Source organism: Bombus flavifrons, unplaced genomic scaffold, assembly GCF_040668555.2.
Source record: "Bombus flavifrons isolate JBK064 unplaced genomic scaffold, iyBomFlav1_principal scaffold0025, whole genome shotgun sequence".
NCBI lineage: Eukaryota > Metazoa > Arthropoda > Insecta > Hymenoptera > Apidae > Bombus > Bombus flavifrons.
Window position 1 is genome coordinate 152,487 of NW_027184770.1, and position 24,242 is coordinate 176,728.

The window sequence follows — 24,242 nt, forward strand, 5'->3', positions numbered from 1 at the left end:
TACAATGTCGCTTTATTATAAAATAATTTTACATCTCTGCTTCCAATGCGTAAAAACTCATATGTAAATGGGACCCGAGCGTAGTTACCTCCTCGTGGTGGGTCCCGGTAATATGTATCGTTTTCCAAATAATAATACACCAAGTACTATTTCGAATATTAGTATTATTATTCGAAAACGATATCAAGCTAAAAACTACTTGAATATAGTCTGGTCTTGATCACCCAAAATAGTTTTGGTGATCTAAACTGGACTAATACCCCCCGCGGGGGCAACGTGGGACATCGTGGGACATCGCAGGACACCGTGGGTTGCGAGCGTATTAGCTTTAATTAATCATAAGATAGATACCTATGTTATGTACATTGTAAGCTCATTCTGTACAAACATACTTATCTTTCTTGGAACGACAAATAAAGATCTCGTCTCTCTTGATCCCCTCGCTTACCATACTGGAAAAATTGTTCCCACGATATATCGGTTCGCGATCACTCAGTTCTTTCAAACTGTCGCGTGGCGTACTCGCTCGCGTGTATTTCGGGTGCGTGCGGGTCAATGTGCTCTAGACAACTCTTCGGATTCGTAAGTCGCCCAAGGACAGCTCTGTCTTGGTGACTGCTCAACGTTTGCATCGGATCACGGGAGTTGTCGTCGTGCCGGTGATGCTTGCTAATCTGTTGGGGATTCACTCGTGGATCTGCAGTTCTGTCCGATTGGTACTTGGGTACTCGATCAGAGACCACCAATTTCACGTCCTCCGTAATCCTGTTCGGCCCCGCTGGAGTGGACCCCACTGTTCAGTTGAGGTATTGCCTTCGTAATCCTGCTCAGCGGTCCCGCCCCGTGAGTGGACCCCACTGTTCAGTTGAGGTATTGCCTTCGTAATCCTGTTCAGCGATCCCGCCCCGTGAGTGGACCCCACTGTTCAGTTGGGGCCTCGTGCCTCGGTAATCCTGTTCAGCGGTCCCTCCCTGTGAGTGGACCCCACTGTTCAGTTGGGGCCTCTTGCCTTCGTAATCCAGTTCAGCGGTCCCTCCCCGGGTTCCACTTGTTCAGTTGGAGTGTGTCAAGTTGCTGGCCTATGTGCTGGATCCACGGCTGAATTACTAGTGGATGACTGGCATCATCTGTCGGCGCCATCGACGGCGACTCGTGTAAGTTTCGAACGGCGAAACAGGAATCGAGTTACGGCCAATTCTTGGGCTTTCCGTTGAACCTCGGGGTTATCTCGTGTACGGGGGTACGCCGCGTAGGTTTGTTAGTTCTTTCGAGAGATCGCGATCTCGTCCGTTTCGGGACAGTGTCAGTAGCTTCATCTTCTTCTTTTCGTTCCAAGTTAGATAAATGTGTCTTTGATACCGAATGTTACCAGTAGGGATGCGAATTATTGTATATTTGTACTGATCGATGTAATCGTTGTGTGGGAGATAGATGATGCGTTACGTACGCCTTGTTCTACGTTTGTAAAGATTCATGTTAGCGCTGCGTTGGAGATATGTGTTTCGCAGTTAGACTACGAAACAACTATTTCTTTACGCAGGCCGATGGTCAAGTAGTGTCAAAACTGGACATTCTGCCAATAGGTTGAATGTCGAGATCGTTGTGTAGTGTTAAATAACCCATGGGCGGGTCTCGTGCGTAGTCACCTCCTCGTGGTGAGACCTGGTAATTGGCATCGTTTTCCAAAAATTAATCAGTCGATTAATCTTTGGAAAACGATACCAAGCCAAGAACTACGCAACAGTCCAGTTTGGATCACCAAAAGCCCCTAAGATCATTTTGGATGATCTACACTGGTCTGCACTATTAATTTATAACATTTAAGCCATTAATTTACAATATTTACGTCATGAATTTACAACAATAAGTCACAAATTCATAACATTTAAGCTATTAATTTTTACATTTATACCATTATTTCCTAACATTCAAACTATTAATTTATGACACTTAAGCTATTAATTTATAACATTTAAGCAAATAATTAACAACGATTAAACTATTAATTTATAACAATTGAAACATTAATTGGCTCATTTAAAACATTAATTTATAAGAATCAAACCATTCCTCGAGGAATCAGTAAGTCTCGCGCTAATAGCCCAATACATCGATAGATTTAACGAAGAAATACGTAACCGCGATTACAGCCAATTAGATCATATTATTTGCTACATAATTAATAACTGTATCACGTACAGCGATGCAGGCGGTATTGAAGAAATAAAGCCATTTTATGTTACAACTATAACGAGTAAATTTAATCGTTTAACTTGTGAAGAATTAAAAAGGTACCTGACTTCTAAATAAGCATTAAATAAGAATCTTAAATATCGCAAACAGTGATGTAGGTGTTACTCAAGAAAAAAGAACGTTTTATTTTTTAATTAGCACGAGTAAATGAACGAATATCGATAATATAATATAACGCTTAATATGAATTTTATCTGTCTGATTATTTAATAGCTTAACTTATTTCACAGTAACGTCATCGACTGCCCTTAGGCTCTTTTCCCTTTTTGTCCAAACTAATCGATAGTCGAAAACTAGTATCATGTAGGTGTGAATTTAGTCTTAGTTTGTAGAAACTATTAAAATGATAAACATGGATATCGTATTAAATCGTAAAAGATGCCAATTTACGATAAAAATTAAGAAATCGTTCAATTTGATTTTGTTACAATGGAAAAACCGTCTCCTGCTATGTCAAAAAATCGTTACCGTTTGATTAACAAACCGACGCCTTGTTAAGTTATATAAGGAACACGGAAGTCGCGCGCGAGTTCTTTTGTGCCTGAAATTCCGGAGAGTGAACATCGAAGAAGAACATAAATATCAGGTAAGTAAGAAAAAATATCAAACAACAACATTGTAACTAGTAATTTATAACGTCTAAACCATTAATTTACAACACTTAAGCTATTAATTTATAACATTCAAGCCATTAATTTATAACATTTAAGGAATTAATTTATAACGTCTAAACTATTAATTTATAACATTTATGCTATTAATTTATAACATTTAAGCCATTAATTTACAGCATTTAAAGTGTTATTTTATACATTTAAGCCATTAATTTATAACATTTAAGCAATTAATTTATAACATTTAAACTATTAATTTCTAACATTTAAGCCATTAATTTCTAACATTTAAGCAATTAATTGACAACATCTGAGCCACTAATTTACAACATTTAAACTGTTGTTTTATACATTTAAGCTATTACTTTATAACATTTAAGCAATTAATTTATAACATTTAAACTATTAATTTCTAACATTTAAACCATTAATTTCTAACATTTAAGCAATTAATTGACAACATCTGAGCCACTAATTTACAACATTTAAAGTGTTATTTTATACATTTAAGCTATTAATTTATAACATTTAAACTATTAATTTATATCATCTAAGCCATTAAATTATAACATTCAAGCTATTAATTTATAACATTTAAACTCTTAATTTATAACATTTAAACCATTAATTTACAGCATTTAAAGTGTTATTTTATACATTTAAGCCACTAATTTATAACATTTAAGCAATTAATTTATAACATTTAAACTATTAATTTCTAACATTTAAACCATTAATTTCTAACATTTAAGCAATTAATTGACAACATCTGAGCCACTAATTTACAACATTTAAACTGTTGTTTTATACATTTAAGCTATTATTTTATAACATTTAAGCTATTAATTAACAACATGTAAGCCATTAATTTACAACATTTAAAGTGTTATTTTATACATTTAAGCTATTAATTTATAACATTTAAGCTATTAATTTATAACATTTAAGCCATTAATTTCTAACTTTTGAACTGTTATTTTATACATTTAGCCATTAATTTATAACATTTAAACTATTAATTTATATCATCTAAGCCATTAAATTATAACATTCAAGCTATTAATTTATAACATTTAAACTGTTAATTTCTAACATTTAAACCATTAATTTACAGCATTTAAAGTGTTATTTTATACATTTAAGCCATTAATTTATAACATTTAAGCAATTAATTTATAACATTTAAACTATTAATTTCTAACATTTAAGCCATCAATTTCTAACATTTAAGCAATTAATTGACAACATCTGAGCCACTAATTTACAACGTTTAAACTGTTGTTTTATACATTTAAGCTATTATTTTATAACATTTAAGCTATTAATTAACAACATCTAAGCCATTAATTTACAACATTTAAAGTGTTATTTTATACATTTAAGCTATTAATTTAAAACATTTAAACTATTAATTTATATCATCTAAGCCATTAAATTATAACATTCAAGCAATTAATTTATAACATTTAAACTGTTAACTTATAACATTTAAACCATTAATTTACAGCATTTAATGTGTTATCTTATACATTTAAGCCATTAATTTATAACATTTAAGCTATTGATTTATAACATTTAAGCCATTAATTTCTAACTTTTGAACTGTTATTTTATACATTTAGCCATTAATTTATAACATTTAAACTATTAATTTATATCATCTAAGCCATTAAATTATAACATTTAAGCTATTAATTTACAACATCTAAGCCACTAATTTACAATATTTAAACTATTAATTTATATCATCTAAGCCATTAATTTATAATATTTAAGCCATTAATCTAAAACAACTCCTCCATTAATTCTTAACAACTATACCAATAATTTATAACCATATTCTCCCATTAATTCAAAGTAATTGTGCTCTTAATTTATAACAGTTGTACCATTAATCGGAAGCAACTCTACATTCATTGATTTAAATCAGTACCATCAATGTGAGTGAATTAATGATTTATATTGTATTATTTCATTAACGAAATCTTTCAGGTCCCTGGATTGCTATTTTATTTCTATATAGCATTATTTTTTAATTTTAAATACAGTACTTAATTTCCCATTTCACTATTTTGTATAAAAGCAGTGGTAACGCAGAGTGTAATTTTAAGATGTAATTTTCCATGTCTGCTAAAAACCAAGGAAACAACACCATATTCATGGAATCAAGGAAGCAAGTGTAGTTTAACCGAAGGCAACGACATCTTATCTGTAGCTGCACATGAGTCATAGGACATTTCAAATAGTGTTGTTGTTTTGCCTCGGAGTACCAAAACCGTTAGATTACAAGTAATTTAAAAACAAATAAACTCCGGACAAAACAATGCCGCCGCTACAATGTCGCTTTATTATAAAATAATTTTACATCTCTGCTTCCAATGCGTAAAAACTCATATGTAAATGGGACCCGAGCGTAGTTACCTCCTCGTGGTGGGTCCCGGTAATTGGTATCGTTTTCCAAATATTAATACACCAAGTACTATTTCGAATATTAGTATTATTATTCGAAAACGATATCAAGCTAAAAACTACTTGAATATAGTCTGGTCTTGATCACCCAAAATAGTTTTGGTGATCTAAACTGGACTAATACCCCCCCGCGGGGGCAACGTGGGACATCGTGGGACATCGCAGGACACCGTGGGATGCGAGCGTATTAGCTTTAATTAATCATAAGATAGATACCTATGTTATGTACATTGTAAGCTCATTCTGTACAAAGATAATTATCTATCTTGGAACGACAAATAAAGATCTCGTCTCTCTTGATCCCCTCGCTTACCATACTGGAAAAATTGTTCTAACGATATATCGGTTCGCGATCACTCAGTTCTTTCAAACTGTCGCGTGGCGTACTCGCTCGCGTGTATTTCGGGTGCGTGCGGGTCAATGTGCTCTAGACAACTCTTCGGATTCGTAAGTCGCCCAAGGACAGCTCTGTCTTGGTGACTGCTCAACGTTTGCATCGGATCACGGGAGTTGTCGTCGTGCCGGTGATGCTTGCTAATCTGTTGGGGATTCACTCGTGCATCTGCAGTCCTGTCCGATTGGTACTTGGGTACTCGATCAGAGACCACCAATTTCACGTCCTCCGTAATCCTGTTCGGCCCCGCGGGAGTGGACCCCACTGTTCAGTTGAGGTATTGCCTTCGTAATCCTGTTAAGCGGTCCCTACCCGTGAGTGGACCCCACTGTTCAGTTGGGGCCTCGTGCCTTGGTAATCCTGTTCAGCGGTCCCTCCCTGTGAGTGGACCCCACTGTTCAGTTGGGGCCTCTTGCCTTCGTAATCCTGTTCAGCGGTCCCTCCCCGGGTTCCACTTGTTCAGTTGGAGTGTGTCAAGTTGCTGGCCTATGTGCTGGATCCACGGCTGAATTACTAGTGGATCACTGGCATCATCTGTCGGCGCCATCGACCGCGACTCGTGTAAGTTTCGAACGGCGAAACAGGAATCGAGTTACGGCCAATTCTTGGGCTTTCCGTTGAACCTCGGGGTTATCTCGTGTACGGGGGTACGTCGCGTAGGTTTGTTAGTTCTTTCGAGAGATCGCGATCTCGTCCGTTTCGGGACAGTGTCAGTAGCTTCATCTTCTTCTTTTCGTTCCAAGTTAGATAAATGTGTCTTTGATACCGAATGTTGCCAGTAGGGATGCGAATTACTGTATATTTGTACTGATCGATGTAATCGTTGCATGGGAGATAGATGATGCGTTACGTATGCCTTGTTCTACGTTTGTAAAGATTCATGTTAGCGCTGCGTTGGAGATATGTGTTTCGCAGTTAGACTACGAAACAACTATTTCTTTACGCAGGCCCATGGTCAAGTAGTGTCAAAACTGGACATTCTGCCAATAGGTTGAATGTCGAGATCGATGTGTAGTGTTAAATAACCCATGGGCGGGTCTCGTGCGTAGTCACCTCCTCGTGGTGAGACCTGGTAATTGGCATCGTTTTCCAAAAATTAATCAGTCGATTAATCTTTGGAAAACGATACCAAGCCAAGAACTACGCAACAGTCCAGTTTGGATCACCAAAAGCCCCTAAGATCATTTTGGATGATCTACACTGGACTGCACTATTAATTTATAACATTTAAGCCATTAATTTAGAATATTTACGTCATGAATTTACAACAATAAGTCACAAATTCATAACATTTATGTAAATTCGGCCAATCGCGGGGAGACGCAATCGCGAGGAGAGACGTCAACGGGAGTCGTAAATTCCCGTTACGATTATATTAATCGACACCACGAGTTGATCGATCCCCTGATTTCCGTTAAGATAATAGGGGTGATTAAGTTTATATAACACTGTGATTCACAGAATTATAAAATATATATTTCCAACACTTAAACTACACTGTTGAGTAGATACAAATCGTCAGTAACAACTTGTCGCACGAATATGAGATAGACACGAATAATAGAGCAAGGTTCGTACAGTCTAATTTCGTATGTTAGTGGACGGGAGAGTTAGATGCTACACGTCGACGTTGTTTTTCTTTCTACTAATTGTCGCCCTTAGGCTAGCACGGAAGAAAGCTCGGTGTGGGTGTGCCCTTTGCATGAAGAACGCGGATTCGTTATTCACGTTGTTCGTCAGGAAAAGTGAGGGCAACGATCCGCGATGTCGATTGGCTGTGACCCATGCTGAAACCTGAAGGAGTGAGTCGGAGTCCTCCTACCAACGTGGTTCATAAATGACCTTGCACATGGGAAAACTCAGCCTGTTCTGTTAGACAGATGTTTGGTTTTTCCTAATGGGCGCGTACCCGCTTTCTCCGCATTTTTGATTGCGCCTAATAAACCCAAGGACCTCTCTAAAAAACCAGATGTGCGTCGCAAATATTTCTAGCCTTAAGAAAACTTTCAGGACGACGGATGGAATGCAGATACATGTGTACAGAATGCAAGAGAAAGTTATGGTCGGTCCTCAGGTTTATTGAGGGTCGAAATGACGTTACGCAGGCCGTCGGCTGGCCGGTCGCGAGAGATGCAGCGCAGATGTTTTAGGCGACGTAACATCCTCCCCCCGGTGAGAGGGCACCGATCAAATTCTGCCTGTGGAGTCAGGTGCGTCGTTTGTCCATTTCCTTCGCTCCGGGTTGATGCTCGGATTCATCTGTTTCTGGTTGAATGGGTAAGGGGACCAATCTTTTGACACCACGGTCCAGGATACTCGTTGCCGTCTGCACGGTAGCGGTCCGTATGATTCCGTCGGCTCCTGGATGGACTTTGATTACGCGGCCCAAAGGCCACTGCATGGATGGGACGTTATCCTCCCTGAGGATTACGACGGTGCCTTCACGGATGTCGTGTTTTCCCTTGTCCCATTTGTTGCGGCGGGTCAGCTCGTTGAGGTACTCTCGATTCCACCTGCTCCAGAAGTACTGCTTGATCTGGTGGATGCGCTGCCAACTAGATAGCCGGCCTGATGGAACTGTCCTGAAATCACGCTCCCGTAAACTCGTTAATGTATCGCCGATTAGAAAGTGACCGGGAGTGAGGACAGGGGGATCTTTCGGATCGGACGAGATGGGAGTCAGTGGACGTGAATTGAGAATTGCTTCAATCTCAATCACAAGGGTGTTAAGGTGTTCAAAGGTCAAGAGCTCCGTGCCGACGTCGCGGATGAGGTGACGTTTGAACGATTTTACGGCGGCTTCCCATAAACCGCCAAAATGTGGTGAGTTTGGGCGGTTGAAACGCCATTGTATCTGTCGGTCGGCGAGAAAATTCTGCACCTTTTCCTTGTGGTCGTCGGACTGTAATAGGGTTTGGAGTTCTTGTAATTCCCGATTAGCTCCGACGAAATTGGTGCCATTGTCGGTGAGGATGGTTGCGCAGTATCCTCTTCGGGAGATGAATCGGCGTAGAACGGCTAGGAATGCGTCGGTAGTTAGATCGCTGACTAACTCGATGTGGACGGCTTTTGTTGCTAGACATACGAATATGGCAACGTATACCTTGACTTTACTGCGGTTACGATTCCTTCTCTCTTTGATATAGAGCGGACCGCAGTAGTCGATTCCGACGTTCGTAAACGGGCGCGATTCGGTAATACGCGCCTCTGGTAAATCCCCCATCAAGTACTCTACTGGTGGAGGATTACCTCTGCAGCAACGGACGCACCTTTTGATAGTGCGCCATACTTGGCTACGGCCGTCGATCGGCCAATAGCGTAGTCTCACGGCGTATAATGTAGCTTGTGTCCCTGTGTGGTGGTTGTTTCGATGTTCTTCGTTTATAATGATCTCGGTAATTGTCGATTTCGGCAAAATAATTGGATGCTTTTGCCTGAATGGGATAGCAGAGTTGGTCAGTCGTCCTCCGACGCGTAGTATCCCCTCTTCGTCGAGGAATGGATTTAGTGGCTGTAGTTTTCCTCCAACATCCTTGCTTCGATCTTTCTGCAGTATCCGAATCTCCGCTGCGAAGTGTCGGGATTGGATTATCTTGATCAATTTATTATGTGCGGTGGTTAATTCGTCCGTTGTTAGATGGGAGGATCGGTTCTGCTTATATTTCCATCGAAGACACCAAGAGACGACTCTTATTAGTCTTGTCCAGGATGAATATCCATGGAGGAGTGTGTTGTCGATGGTACTAGTTGTTAGACATATCGTCTTCTTTTGTTCTGGGAGTTCTCCCAGCGTCGTGGGTATCCAGATCGGCCAGTTTTCCTCTTGTTGTTTGAGCCATTCGGGTCCGTTTTTCCAGATGGTCGGGCGCAGAAATTCCTTGGGAGTCTGCCCGCGGGAGATGAGATCTGCTGGATTATCGTTGGTGGGCACATGACGCCAATCGTCGATGTTTGTTTTCGTCTGGATCTCGGCTACGCGGTTCGCCACGAAGGTTTTCAACATGTGTGGCGAGGACTTGATCCACTGAAGCACTATAGTAGAATCCGTCCAATACACAGTGCGAGAAATCTTTATATTGAGGGACTTCTTTATCAAGGACATAAGTGAGGCGAGGAGTAATGCTCCGCTTAACTCGAGTCGTGGGATTGTCAACGATTTTAGTGGCGCGACCTTAGATCGAGCCGTGAGTATCTGAGTTTGTGTGTGTCCCTCCGGATTGGTGCTGCGTAGATAGACACATGCTCCGTATGCCCTTTCACTGGCGTCGCAGAAACCGTGCAGCTCTATATGATTAGCTGCCTTGATTATGGTTTTACGAGGGAACCGAATATCATTAAGCAAGGGTAGTTGGATATGATATCGATCCCATTCAGTATGCAACTCTGCTGGTAGGGATTCGTCCCAATCAATTTTTAATGCCCAGACGCGTTGAAGCAATATTTTTGCTTTGACAATCACTGGCGCGAGCAAACCAAGTGGATCATAGATTCGGGCTATCACCGAACTCATTGATCGTTTAGTGACTCGAGTGATGGTCGCTGTGGGTTCAACTGAGTAAAGGATTGCGTCTTCCTGAGAATCCCAATAAATGCCTAAGGTCTTCAACGTCTGTGACTCGCCCAATTGTAGCCTTCTATTGGTATCTCTTTCTGTTAGTCCTCGCAATATGTCCTTGTCATTGGATGCCCATTCCCGGATATGTAAGCCGGCCGATCTGAGAAGGTCTGTGAGTTCGTGTCTTACCGATAGTAATTCTTCTTTTGTGTCGGCTCCAGTGAGGGCATCGTCGACATAAAAATCGCGCTGCACAACCGCTGCTGCTCGCGGGAATCGATGTCCTTCGTCTTCTGCTAATTGTTTGAGGCATCGGAGGGCCAAGTATGGGGCAGCTGATAGTCCGAACGTCACGGTGTTAAGTTGATATGTATCGACCTCCCCGTTGGAATTACGCCATAGAATGAGTTGATATTTACGATCTTCTGGACGTACGAGGATTTGTCGATACATCTTCTCAATGTCACCCGTTAGAACATATTGATGCGACCGGAATCTCAATAGAATTTCAATTAGATCTTCCTGTAATTTAGGTCCTGTATGTAGCATGTCGTTGAGGGATACTCTGGTAGTGCTGATTGCTGATCCGTCGAAAACAACTCGGAGTTTCGTAGTATCACTCGATTCCTTTATCACGCCGTGATGAGGCAAATAATAACTGTTGGTTGTGGGAAGGTCAGGCGTGATCTTCGTCATATGACCCAAGTCTAGATACTCTTGGATCACCGCACTATACGCGGCTTCGAATTGCTTGTCGCGTTGGAATCGGCGATGGAGCGAGGCGAGTCTACTCATGGCAACGGACCTTGACGTCCCCAGCGTGGGAAGCTTCTCGTTGAATGGCAGGGCCACGACGTATCGCCCTTCCTTGTTGCGTTGGACATGGTTGCGGAAATGCTCCTCACATTGTAATTCCGCCTCTGAGAAATGCGTGGTAGGTGGTCCCTCATCGATTTCCCAAAAACGTGCGAGATCCGCTTGTAGGTCGGTGGTGGTGACGTGAAAGGAATGGATCCCCGCGCGAGCTGGCGGGCTCCCCCCGATAACCCAACCGAATCGAGTCTTTTGCAAACACAGCTCCGTATCGGTGGATTGGGATAATTTGATCTGTCCGACACAAAAGGATGCTAAGGTTGGTCCCGAACTCAATAATATGTCGATCGGGCCTGGTCGATGAAATGCTGGGTCGGCTAATTTTATATTTTTGGGTAGCTGGATGACGGACCTATCGATTGGTTGATCTGGAACGACTGCCGATATTATTGGGATTACTAAGAACGTTACTATGCGTTTATATTTGCCATCCATAGAAACAATGGTGGCCGTGATCTGGCTCTTGGCAATTGTCGTCAAATCATCGAGGGTGCCGATTGGGACTGAACATCTCCTTCGTTTCATACCGAGGGATTTTGCGAATTTCTCACTCATGAAATTCATACTAGATCCGGTATCTAGCAATGCTCTGGCTCGGATTGGTGAGGCCCTTTTGTCTAGCACATCGATCTGTGCTGTGACCAGTAGATCGTGATGTAGTATGCCGTTTGGAGATGTATTTTCCCATTCGGTCCACCCTTTTGTAGTTTGTTGAGCTAGTCAGTTTAGCTCGGGTTGGGACTTGGATAAGGTGTGTATGGCGGTGCCCTTGGTCCGTGGGGAGCTTGACTCAGGAACTTTCGAGTCTTTAGGAGCCGAATATGTATGCTTCCGGGATGATTCGGTTGTCCGTCTGGACTTATGATACGAACGTGACTTCGATGATCCCGGGGGGGATTGTCTCTTAGATCGTTTATGCGATGAACGACTGCCCGGCGACCGACCGCTCGATGAACGACTGCGCGACGACCGACCGCTCGACGACCGACCGCTCGATGACCGACCGCTCGAGGACCGACCGCTCGATGACCGACCGCTAGACGACCGACTGCTGGACGACCGATTGCTAGATGACTGACTACTCGACGAACGTGGAATTATCTGCGTTTGCTCTCGGTGTAGGTAGGTGTTGTGTCGTTGCCCGCAGATATGACACGAACCCGCTGTGCACTGTGTCAGCGAATGTCCGCTGCCTAGGCAGTTTATACATAACGCTGCCCCTTTTACGATTTGAAAGCGTTCTACCGCCGATTTGGCTTTGAAGACCTTACAATGTCTGAGTACGTGGGGTCCGCTGCAGGTCGGGCGCACTAATGTCTTGCTGGTTGTGGCAAAGGTTCGGCCGCGCGGTACGTTTTGTCGATGACGATGTTTTTTGTGGGTTGATCCTTTCGTTTCCTTTGATTTAGAAAGGAGTTGATTACCGTTTGCCCGTGTTTTCAGAAATTCCATCAGATGTTGATAGGAAGGCACGTCTTGGTTTGGCAACGTGCGCTGCCATTTACGCATGCTGGACGAAGGTAATTTCGATGCAAGCAACTCGATAATCACTATATCTGATGTTACAGGCTGCCCTAATTTTTCGAGCGCTTTCAAATTTACGCTGACGGTTTCCAGCAAATCTTCAATAGCTTCTGGAGTTTCCCTTTTTATTTCGGGATAACTGCGCAGTAATTCCCAATGACGCATACAGATCCGGAGGGCACAATTAAATTTCTCCTTCAGTGTGTTGAGCGCGATGGGATAGTTGGCCTCTGTGAGTTCTAAGGATTGTATGCTCCGTGCGGCCCGTCCAGTTACAGAGGAGCGTAGATGTTGAAACCTTTGGACGTTAGTTAAGTTCTCATTGCGATCCACTGTGGATAAGAACGTGTCGTAGAAATAGGTCCAGTTCTCGAGGGCACCGTCGAATTGAGGTAAACGGACCTCTGGCAAAGTGATTGGTCTCGTCTCCGGTTTCACGCATGGATCGCGGGTCTTTGTTGGCGAAGGGGTTACTGATGGTAGTCGGTCGAAGAGGTCCATGATCTGTACGTCAATCCTATGATGCTCTCGCAATAAAGAATCTGCACGAGCTATTTCCCCCTCATCTAACACTTCTAATTCCTCTTGCACCGCGCAGATTTTTCGCCAATTTTCGTCGAACGAATTACGGCAAGCTGTTAGATAGTTTTTGTCTACCCGTTCAGACTCTTCATATTCCTCGAGTTGACGCTTCGTGGTTGCAAATCGGCTGACTAAGGCACTTCGTCTACGCCGCAACGTGCTGATCGATTCAGCTTGAGCCATATTTGAATTTAATAATCGGAATGGGCTTACCTTAATCAAATGGACGTTGATCTAGGAATCGGTAGCTACTCGTTACAGTGCGGTGTGGGCTCGCGTATGTGCTGAGCGATGAAGGAGTTCCTTTCCGAGGGCAGCTCCTTTGGTTAGTTGCTTAAGTCGTTGGAATGTGGATTTCACGCGACACTGTATAGTCACGGGTCAATGCACTTTTTAATGGCGCAAAATCCGGCTCGAAGGACCATGTAAATTCGGCCAATCGCGGGGAGACGCAATCGCGAGGAGAGACGTCAACGGGAGTCGTAAATTCCCGTTACGATTATATTAATCGACACCACGAGTTGATCGATCCCCTGATTTCCGTTAAGATAATAGGGGTGATTAAGTTTATATAACACTGTGATTCACAGAATTATAAAATATATATTTCCAACACTTAAACTACACTGTTGAGTAGATACAAATCGTCAGTAACAACTTGTCGCACGAATATGAGATAGATATGACTAATAGAGCAAGGTTCGTACAATCGAATTTCGTATGTTAGTGGACGGGAGAGTTAGATGCTACACGTCGACGTTGTTTTTCTTTCTACTAATTGTCGCCCTTAGGCTAGCACGGAAGAAAGCTCGGTGTGGGTGTGCCCTTTGCATGAAGAACGCGGATTCGTTATTCACGTTGTTCGTCAGGAAAAGTGAGGGCAACGATCCGCGATGTCGATTGGCTGTGACCCATGCTGAAACCTGAAGGAGTGAGTCGGAGTCCTCCTACCAACGTGGTTCATAAATGACCTTGCACATGGGAAAACTCAGCCTGTTCTGTTAGACAGATGTTTGGTTTTTCCTAATGGGCGCGTACCCGCTTTCTCCGCATTTTTGATTGCGCCTAATAAACCCAAGGACCTCTCTAAAAAACCAGATGTGCGTCGCAAATATTTCTAGCCTTAAGAAAACTTTCAGGACGACGGATGGAATGCGGATACATGTGTACAGAATGCAAGAGAAAGTTATGGTCGGTCCTCAGGTTTATTGAGGGTCGAAATGACGTTACGCAGGCCGTCGGCTGGCCGGTCGCGAGAGATGCAGCGCAGATGTTTTAGGCGACGTAACAATTTAAGCTATTAATTTTTACATTTATACCATTAATTCCTAACATTCAAACTATTAATTTATAACACTTAAGCTATTAATTTATAACATTTAAGCAAATAATTAACAACGATTAAACTATTAATTTATAACAATTGAAACATTAATTGGCACATTTAAAACATTAATTTATAAGAATCAAACCATTCCTCGGGGAATCAGTAAGTCTCGCGCTAATAGCCCAATACATCGATAGATTTAACGAAGAAATACGTAACCGCGATTACAGCCAATTAGATCATATTATTTGCTACATAATTAATAACTGTATCACGTACAGCGATGCAGACGGTATTGAAGAAATAAAGCCATTTTATGTTACAACTATAACCAGTAAATTTAATCGTTTAACTTGTGAAGAATTAAAAAGGTACCTGACTTCTAAATAAGCATTAAATAAGAATCTTAAATATCGCAAACAGTGATGTAGGTGTTACTCAAGAAAAAAGAACGTTTTATTTTTTAATTAGCACGAGTAAATGAACGAATATCGATAATATAATATAACGCTTAATATGAATTTTATCTGTCTGATTATTTAATAGCTTAACTTATTTCACAGTAACGTCATCGACTGCCCTTAGGCTCTTTTCCCTTTTTGTCCAAACTAATCGATAGTCGAAAACTAGTATCATGTAGGTGTGAATTTAGTCTTAGTTTGTAGAAACTATTAAAATGATAAAAATGGATATCGTATTAAATCGTAAAAGATGCCAATTTACGATAAACATTAAGAAATCGTTCAATTTGATTTTGTTACAATGGAAAAACCGTCTCCTGCTATGTCAAAAAATCGTTACCGTTTGATTAACAAACCGACGCCTTGATAAGTTATATAAGGTACACGGAAGTCGCGCGCGAGCTCTTTTGTGCCTGAAGTTCCGGAGAGTTAACATCGAAGAAGAACATAAATATCAGGTAAGTAAGAAAAAATATCAAACAACAACATTGTAACTAGTTATTTATAATGTCTAAACCATTAATTTACAACACTTAAGCTATTAATTTATAAAATTCAAGCCATTAATTTATAACATTTAAGGAATTAATTTATAACGTCTAAACTATTAATTTATAACATTTATGCTATTAATTTATAACATTTAAGCCATTAATTTCTAACTTTTGAACTGTTATTTTATACATTTAGCCATTAATTTATAACATTTAAACTATTAATTTATATCATCTAAGACATTAAATTATAACATTCAAGCTATTAATTTATAACATTTAAACTGTTACTTTATAACATTTAAACCATTAATTTACAGCATTTAAAGTGTTATTTTATACATTTATGCCATTAACTTATAACATTTAAGCAATTAATTTATAACATTCAAACTATTAGTTTCTAACATTTAAGCCATTAATTTCTAACTTTTGAACTGTTATTTTATACATTTAGCCATTAATTTATAACATTTAAACTATTAATTTATATCATCTAAGCCATTAAATTATAACATTCAAGCTATTAATTTATAACATTTAAACAGTTAATTTATAACATTTAAACCATTAATTTACAGCATTTAAAGTGTTATTTTATACATTTAAGCCATTAATTTATAACATTTAAGCAATTAATTTATAACATTTAAACTATTAATTTCTAACATATAAGCCATTAATTTCTAACATTTAAGCAATTAATTGACAACATCTGAGCCACTAATTTACAACATTTAAACTGTTGTTTTATACATTTAAGCTATTATTTTATAACATTTAAGCTATTAATTAACAACATCTAAGCCATTAATTTACAACATTTAAAGTGTTATTTTATACATTTGAGCTATTAATTTATAACATTTAAGCTATTAATTTATAACATTTAAGCCATTAATTTCTAACTTTTGAACTGTTATTTTATACATTTAGCCTTTAATTTATAACATTTAAACTATTAATTTATATCATCTAAGCCATTAAATTATAACATTTAAGCTATTAATTTACAACATCTAAGCCACTAATTTACAATATTTAAACTACTAATTTATATCATCTAAGCCATTAATTTATAATATTTAAGCCATTAATCTAAAACAATTCCTCCATTAATTCTTAACAACTATACCAATAATTTATAACCATATTCTTCCATTAATTCAAAGTAATTGTGCTCTTAATTTATAACAGTTGTACCATTAATCGGAAGCAACTCTACACTCATTGATTTAAATCAGTACCATCAATGTGAGTGAATTAATGATTTATATTGTATTATTTTATTAACGAAATCTTTCAGGTCCCTGGATTGCTATTTTATTTCTATATAGCATTATTTTTTAATTTTAAATACAGTACTTAATTTCTCATTTCACTATTTTGTATAAAAACAGTGGTAACGCAGAGTGTAGTTTTAAGATGTAATTTTCCATGTCTGCTAAAAACCAAGGAAACAACACCATATTCATGAAATCAAGGAAGCAAGTGTAGTTTAACCGAAGGCAACGACATCTTATCTGTAGCTGCACATGAGTCATAGGACATTTCAAATAGTGTTGTTGTTTTGCCTCGGAGTACCAAAACCGTTAGATTACAAGAAATTTAAAAACAAATAAACTCCGGACAAAACAATGCCGCCGCTACAATGTCGCTTTATTATAAAATAATTTTACATCTCTGCTTCCAATGCGTAAAAACTCATATGTAAATAGGACCCGAGCGTAGTTACCTCCTCGTGGTGGGTCCCGGTAATTGGTATCGTTTTCCAAATAATAATACACCAAGTACTATTTCGAATATTAGTATTATTATTCGAAAACGATATCAAGCTAAAAACTACTTGAATATAGTCTGGTCACGATCACCCAAAATAGTTTTGGTGATCGAAACTGGACTAATACCCCCCGCGGGGGCAACGTGGGACATCGTGGGACATCGCAGGATACCGTGGGATGCGAGCGTATTAGCTTTAATTAATCATAAGATAGATACCTATGTTATGTACATTGTAAGCTCATTCTGTACAAAGATACTTATCTATCTTGGAACGACAAATGAAGATCTCGTCTCTCTTGATCCCCTCGCTTACCATACTAGAAAAATTGTTCCCACGATATATCGGTTCGCGATCACTCAGTTCTTTCAAACTGTCGCGTGGCGTACTCGCTCGCGTGTATTTCGGGTGCGTGCGGGTCAATGTGCTCTAGACAACTCTTCGGATTCGTAAGTCGCCCAAGGACAGCTCTGTCTTGGTGACTGCTCAACGTTTGCATCGGATCACGGGAGTTGTCGTCGTGCCGGTGATGCTTGCTAATCTGTTGGGGATTCAGTCGTGGATCTGCAGTCCTGTCCGATTGGTACTTCGGTACTCGGTCAGGGACCAGCAATTTCACGTCCTCCGTAATCCTGTTCGGCCCCGCGGGAGTGGACCCCACTGTTCAGTTGAGGTATTGCCTTCGTAATCCTGTTCAGCGGTCCCTCCCCGTGAGTGGACCCCACTGTTCAGTTGGGGCCTCGTGCCTTGGTAATCCTGTTCAGCGGTCCCTCCCTGTGAGTGGACCCCACTTTTCACTTGGGGCCTCTTGCCTTCGTAATCCTGTTCAGCGGTCCCTCCCCGGGTTCCACTTGTTCAGTTGGAGTGTGTCAAGTTGCTGGCCTATGTGCTGGATCCACGGCTGAATTACTAGTGGATCACTGGCAACATCTGTCGGCGCCATCGACCGCGACTCGTGTAAGTTTCGAACGGCGAAACAGGAATCGAGTTACGGCCAATTCTTGGGCTTTCCGTTGAACCTCGGGGTTATCTCGTGTACGGGGGTACGTTTCGTAGGTTTGTTAGTTCTTTCGAGAGATCGCGATCTCGTCCGTTTCGGGACAGTGTCAGTAGCTTCATCTTCTTCTTTTCGCTCCAAGTTAGATAAATGTGTCTTTGATACCGAATGTTGCCAGTAGGGATGCGAATTATTGTTTATTTGTACTGATCGATGTAATCGTTGTGTGGGAGATAGATGATGCGTTACGTATGCCTTGTTCTACGTTTGTAAAGATTCATGTTAGCGCTGCGTTGGAGATATGTGTTTCGCAGTTAGACTACGAAACAACTATTTCTTTACGCAGGCCCATGGTCAAGTAGTGTCAAAACTGGACATTCTGCCAATTGGTTGAATGTCGAGATCGATGTGTAGTGTTAAATAACCCATGGGCGGGTCTCGTGCGTAGTCACCTCCTCGTGGTGAGACCTGGTAATTGGCATCGTTTTCCAAAAATTGATCAGTCGATTAATCTTTGGAAAACGATACCAAGCCAAGAACTACGCAACAGTCCAGTTTGGATCAACAAAAGCCCCTAAGATCATTTTGGATGATCTACACTGGACTGCACTATTAATTTATAACATTTAAGCCGTTAATTTACAATATTTACGTCATGAATTTACAACAATAAGTCACAAATTCATAACATTTAAGCTATTAATTTTTACATTTATACCATTAATTCCTAACACTCAAACTATTAATTTATAACACTTAAGCTATTAATTTATAACATTTAAGCAAATAATTAACAACGATTAAACTATTAATTTATAACAATTGAAACAATAATGGGCACATTTAAAAACATTAATTTATAAGAATCAAACCATTCCTCGAGGAATCAGTAAGTCTCGCGCTAATAGCCCAATACATCGATAGATTTAACGAAGAAATACGTAACCGCGATTACAACCAATTAGATCATATTATTTGCTACATAATTAATAACTGTATCACGTACAGCGATGCAGGCGGTATTGAAGAAATAAAGCCATTTTATGTTACAACTATAACGAGTAAATTTAATCGTTTAACTTGTGAAGAATTAAAAAGGTACCTGACTTCTAAATAAGCATTAAATAAGAATCTTAAATATCGCAAACAGTGATGTAGGTGTTACTCAAGAAAAAAGAACGTTTTATTTTTTAATTAGCACGAGTAAATGAACGAATATCGATAATACAATATAACGCTTAATATGAATTTTATCTGTCTGATTATTTAATAGCTTAATTTATTTCACAGTAACGTCATCGACTGCACTTAGGCTCTTTTCCCTTTTTGTCCAAACTAATCGATAGTCGAAAACTAGTATCATGTAGGTGTGAATATAGTTTTAGTTTGTAGAAACTATTAAAATGATAAAAATGGATATCGTATTAAATCGTAAAAGATGCCAATTTACGATAAAAATTAAGAAATCGTTCAATTTGATTTTGTTACAATGGAAAAACCGTCTCCTGCTATGTCAAAAAATCGTTACCGTTTGATTAACAAACCGACGCCTTGTTAAGTTATATAAGGAACACGGAAGTCGCGCGCGAGCTCTTTTGTGCCTGAAATTCCGGAGAGTGAACATCGAAGAAGAACATAAATATCAGGTAAGTAAGAAAAAATATCAAACAACAACATTGTAACTAGTAATTTATAACGTCTATACCATTAATTTACAACACTTAAGCTATTAATTTATAACATTCAAGCCATTAATTTATAACATTTAAGGAATTAATTTATAACGTCTAAACTATTAATTTATAACATTTATGCTATTAATTTATAACATTTAAGCTATTAATTTCTAACTTTTGAACTGTTATATTATACATTTAGCCATTAATTTATAACATTTAAACTATTAATTTATATCATCTAAGCCATTAAATTATAACATTCAAGCTATTAATTTATAACATTTAAACTGTTAATTTATAACATTTAAACCATTAATTTACAGCATTTAAAGTGTTATTTTATACATTTAAGCCATTAATTTATAACATTTAAGCTATTAATTTATAACATTTAAGCCATTAATTTCTAACTTTTGAACAGTTATTTAATACATTTTGCCAATAATTTATAACATTTAAACTATTAATTTATATCATCTAAGCCATTAAATTATAACATCCAAGCTATTAATTTATAACATTTAAACTGTTAATTTATAACATTTAAACCATTAATTTACAGCATTTAAAGTGTTATTTTATACATTTAAGCCATTAATTTATAACATTTAAGCAATTAGTTTCTAACATTTAAACTATTAATTTCTAACATTTAAGCCATTAATTTCTAACATTTAAGCAATTAATTGACAACATCTGAGCCACTAATTTACAACATTTAAACTGTTGTTTTATACATTTAAGCTATTATTTTATAACATTTAAGCTATTAATTAACAACATCTAAGCCATTAATTTACAACATTTAAAGTGTAATTTTATACATTTAAGCTATTAATTTATAACATTTAAGCTATTAATTTATAACATTCAAGCCATTAATTTATAACATTTAAGGAATTAATTTATAACGTCTAAACTATTAATTTATAACATTTATGCTATTAATTTATAACATTTAAGCCATTAATTCTACTTTTGAACTGTTATTTTATACATTTTGCCAATAATTTATAACATTCAAACTATTAATTTATATCATCTAAGCCATTAAATTATAACATTTAAGCTATTAATTTACAACATCTAAGCCACTAATTTACAATATTTAAACTATTAATTTATATCATCTAAGCCATTAATTTATAATATTTAAGCCATTAATCTAAAACAAATCCTCCATTAATTCTTAACAACTATACCAATAATTTATAACCATATTCTCCCATTAATTCAAAGTAATTGTGCTCTTAATTTATAACAGTTGTACCATTAATCGGAAGCAACTCTACATTCATTGATTTAAATCAGTACCATCAAGGTGAGTGAATTAATGATTTATATTGTATTATTTTATTAACGAAATCTTTCAGGTCCCTGGATTGCTATTTTATTTCTATATAGCATTATTTTTTAATTTTAAATACAGTACTTAATTTCTCATTTCACTATTTTGTATAAAAGCAGTGGTAACGCAGAGTGTAATTTTAAGATGTAATTTTCCATGTCTGCTAAAAACCAAGGAAACAACACCATATTCATGGAATCAAGGAAGCAAGTGTAGTTTAACCGAAGGCAACGACATCTTATCTGTAGCTGCACATGAGTCATAGGACATTTCAAATAGTGTTGTTGTTTTGCCTCGGAGTACCAAAACCGTTAGATTACAAGTAATTTAAAAACAAATAAACTCCGGACAAAACAATGCCGCCGCTGCAATGTCGCTTTATTATAAAATAATTTTACATCTCTGCTTCCAATGCGTAAAAACTCATATGTAAATGGGACCCGAGCGTAGTTACCTCCTCGTGGTGGGTCCCGGTAATTGGTATCGTTTTCCAAATAATAATACACCAAGTACTATTTCGAATATTAGTATTATTATTCGAAAACGATATCAAGCTAAAAACTACTTGAATATAGTCTGGTCTTGATCACCCAAAATAGTTTTGGCGATCTAAACTGGACTAATACCCCCCGCGGGGGCAACGTGGGACATCGTGGGACATCGCAGGACACCGTGGGATGCGAGCGTATTAGCTTTAATTAATCATAAGGTAGATACCTATGTTATGTACATTGTAAGCTCATTCTGTACAAAGATACTTATCTATCTTGGAACGACAAATAAAGATCTCGTCTCTCTTGATCCCCTCGCTTACCATACTGGAAAAATTGTTCCCACGATATATCGGTTCGCGATCACTCAGTTCTTTCAAACTGTCGCGTGGCGTACTCGCTCGCGTGTATTTCGGGTGCGTGCGGGTCAATGTGCTCTAGACAACTCTTCGGATTCGTAAGTCGCCCAAGGACAGCTCTGTCTTGGTGACTGCTCAACGTTTGCATCGGATCACGGGAGTTGACGTCGTGCCGGTGATGCTTGCTAATCTGTTGGGGATTCAGTCGTGGATCTGCAGTCCTGTCCGATTGGTACTTCGGTACTCGGTCAGGGACCAGCAATTTCACGTCCTCCGTAATCCTGTTCGGCCCCGCGGGAGTGGACCCCACTGTTCAGTTGAGGTATTGCCTTCGTAATCCTGTTCAGCGGTCCCTCCCCGTGAGTGGACCCCACTGTTCAGTTGGGGCCTCGTGCCTTGGTAATCCTGTTCAGCGGTCCCTCCCTGTGAGTGGACCCCACTGTTCAGTAGGGGCCTCTTGCCTTCGTAATCCTGTTCAGCGGTCCCTCCCCGGCTTCCACTTGTTCAGTTGGAGTGTGTCAAGTTGCTGGCCTATGTGCTGGATCCACGGCTGAATTACTAGTGGATCACTGGCATCATCTGTCGGCGCCATCGACCGCGACTCGTGTAAGTTTCGAACGGCGAAACAGGAATCGAGTTACGGCCAATTCTTGGGCTTTCCGTTGAACCTCGGGGTTATCTCGTGTACGGGGGTACGTCGCGTAGGTTTGTTAGTTCTTTCGAGAGATCGCGATCTCGTCCGTTTCGGGACAGTGTCAGTAGCTTCATCTTCTTCTTTTCGCTCCAAGTTAGATAAATGTGTCTTTGATACCGAATGTTGCCAGTAGGGATGCAAATTATTGTTTATTTGTACTGATCGATGCAATCGTTGTGTGGGAGATAGATGATGCGTTACGTATGCCTTGTTCTACGTTTGTAAAGATTCATGATAGCGCTGCGTTGGAGATATGTGTTTCGCAGTTAGACTACGAAACAACTATTTCTTTACGCAGGCCCATGGTCAAGTAGTGTCAAAACTGGACATTCTGCCAATAGGTTGAATGTCGAGATCGATGTGTAGTGTTAAATAACCCATGGGCGGGTCTCGTGCGTAGTCACCTCCTCGTGGTGAGACCCGGTAATTGGCATCGTTTTCCAAAAATTAATCAGTCGATTAATCTTTGGAAAACGATACCAAGCCAAGAACTACGCAACAGTCCAGTTTGGATCAACAAAAGCCCCTAAGATCATTTTGGATGATCTACACTGGACTGCACTATTAATTTATAACATTTAAGCCATTAATTTACAATATTTACGTCATGAATTTACAACAATAAGTCACAAATTCATAACATTTAATCTATTAATTTTTACATTTATACCATTAATTCCTAACACTCAAACTATTAATTTATAACACTTAAGCTATCAATTTATAACATTTAAGCAAATAATTAACAACGATTAAACTATTAATTTATAACAATTGAAACAATAATTGGCACATTTAAAACATTAATTTATAAGAATCAAACCATTCCTCGAGGAATCAGTAAGTCTCGCGCTAATAGCCCAATACATCGATAGATTTAACGAAGAAATACGTAACCGCGATTACAACCAATTAGATCATATTATTTGCTACATAATTAATAACTGTATCACGTACAGCGATGCAGGCGGTATTGAAGAAATAAAGCCATTTTATGTTACAACTATAACGAGTAAATTTAATCGTTTAACTTGTGAAGAATTAAAAAGGTACCTGACTTCTAAATAAGCATTAAATAAGAATCTTAAATATCGCAAACAGTGATGTAGGTGTTACTCAAGAAAAAAGAACGTTTTATTTTTTAATTAGCACGAGTAAATGAACGAATATCGATAATATAATATAACGCTTAATATGAATTTTGTCTGTCTGATTATTTAATAGCTTAACTTATTTCACAGTAACGTCATCGACTGCCCCTAGGCTCTTTTCCCTTTTTGTCCAAACTAATCGATAGTCGAAAACTAGAATCATGTAGGTGTGAATTTAGTCTTAGTTTGTAGAAGCT

The 24,242-nt window shown here is 38.7% G+C and overlaps 1 protein-coding gene across 1 annotated transcript; it reads right to left on the reverse strand.

Moving 5' to 3' along the window:
- Positions 1-7,936: 7,936 nt before the first annotated feature.
- On the reverse strand, positions 7,937-13,447 carry LOC138189339 (uncharacterized). The gene is made up of 2 exons (XM_069131401.1): positions 12,583-13,447; positions 7,937-11,793 (listed from the first exon to the last, which is right to left on the reverse strand). The coding sequence occupies exons 1-2, from the start codon at positions 13,445-13,447 to the stop codon at positions 7,937-7,939; spliced, it is 4,722 nt and encodes a 1,573-aa protein (XP_068987502.1).
- Between the last annotated feature and the right edge of the window lie 10,795 nt (positions 13,448-24,242).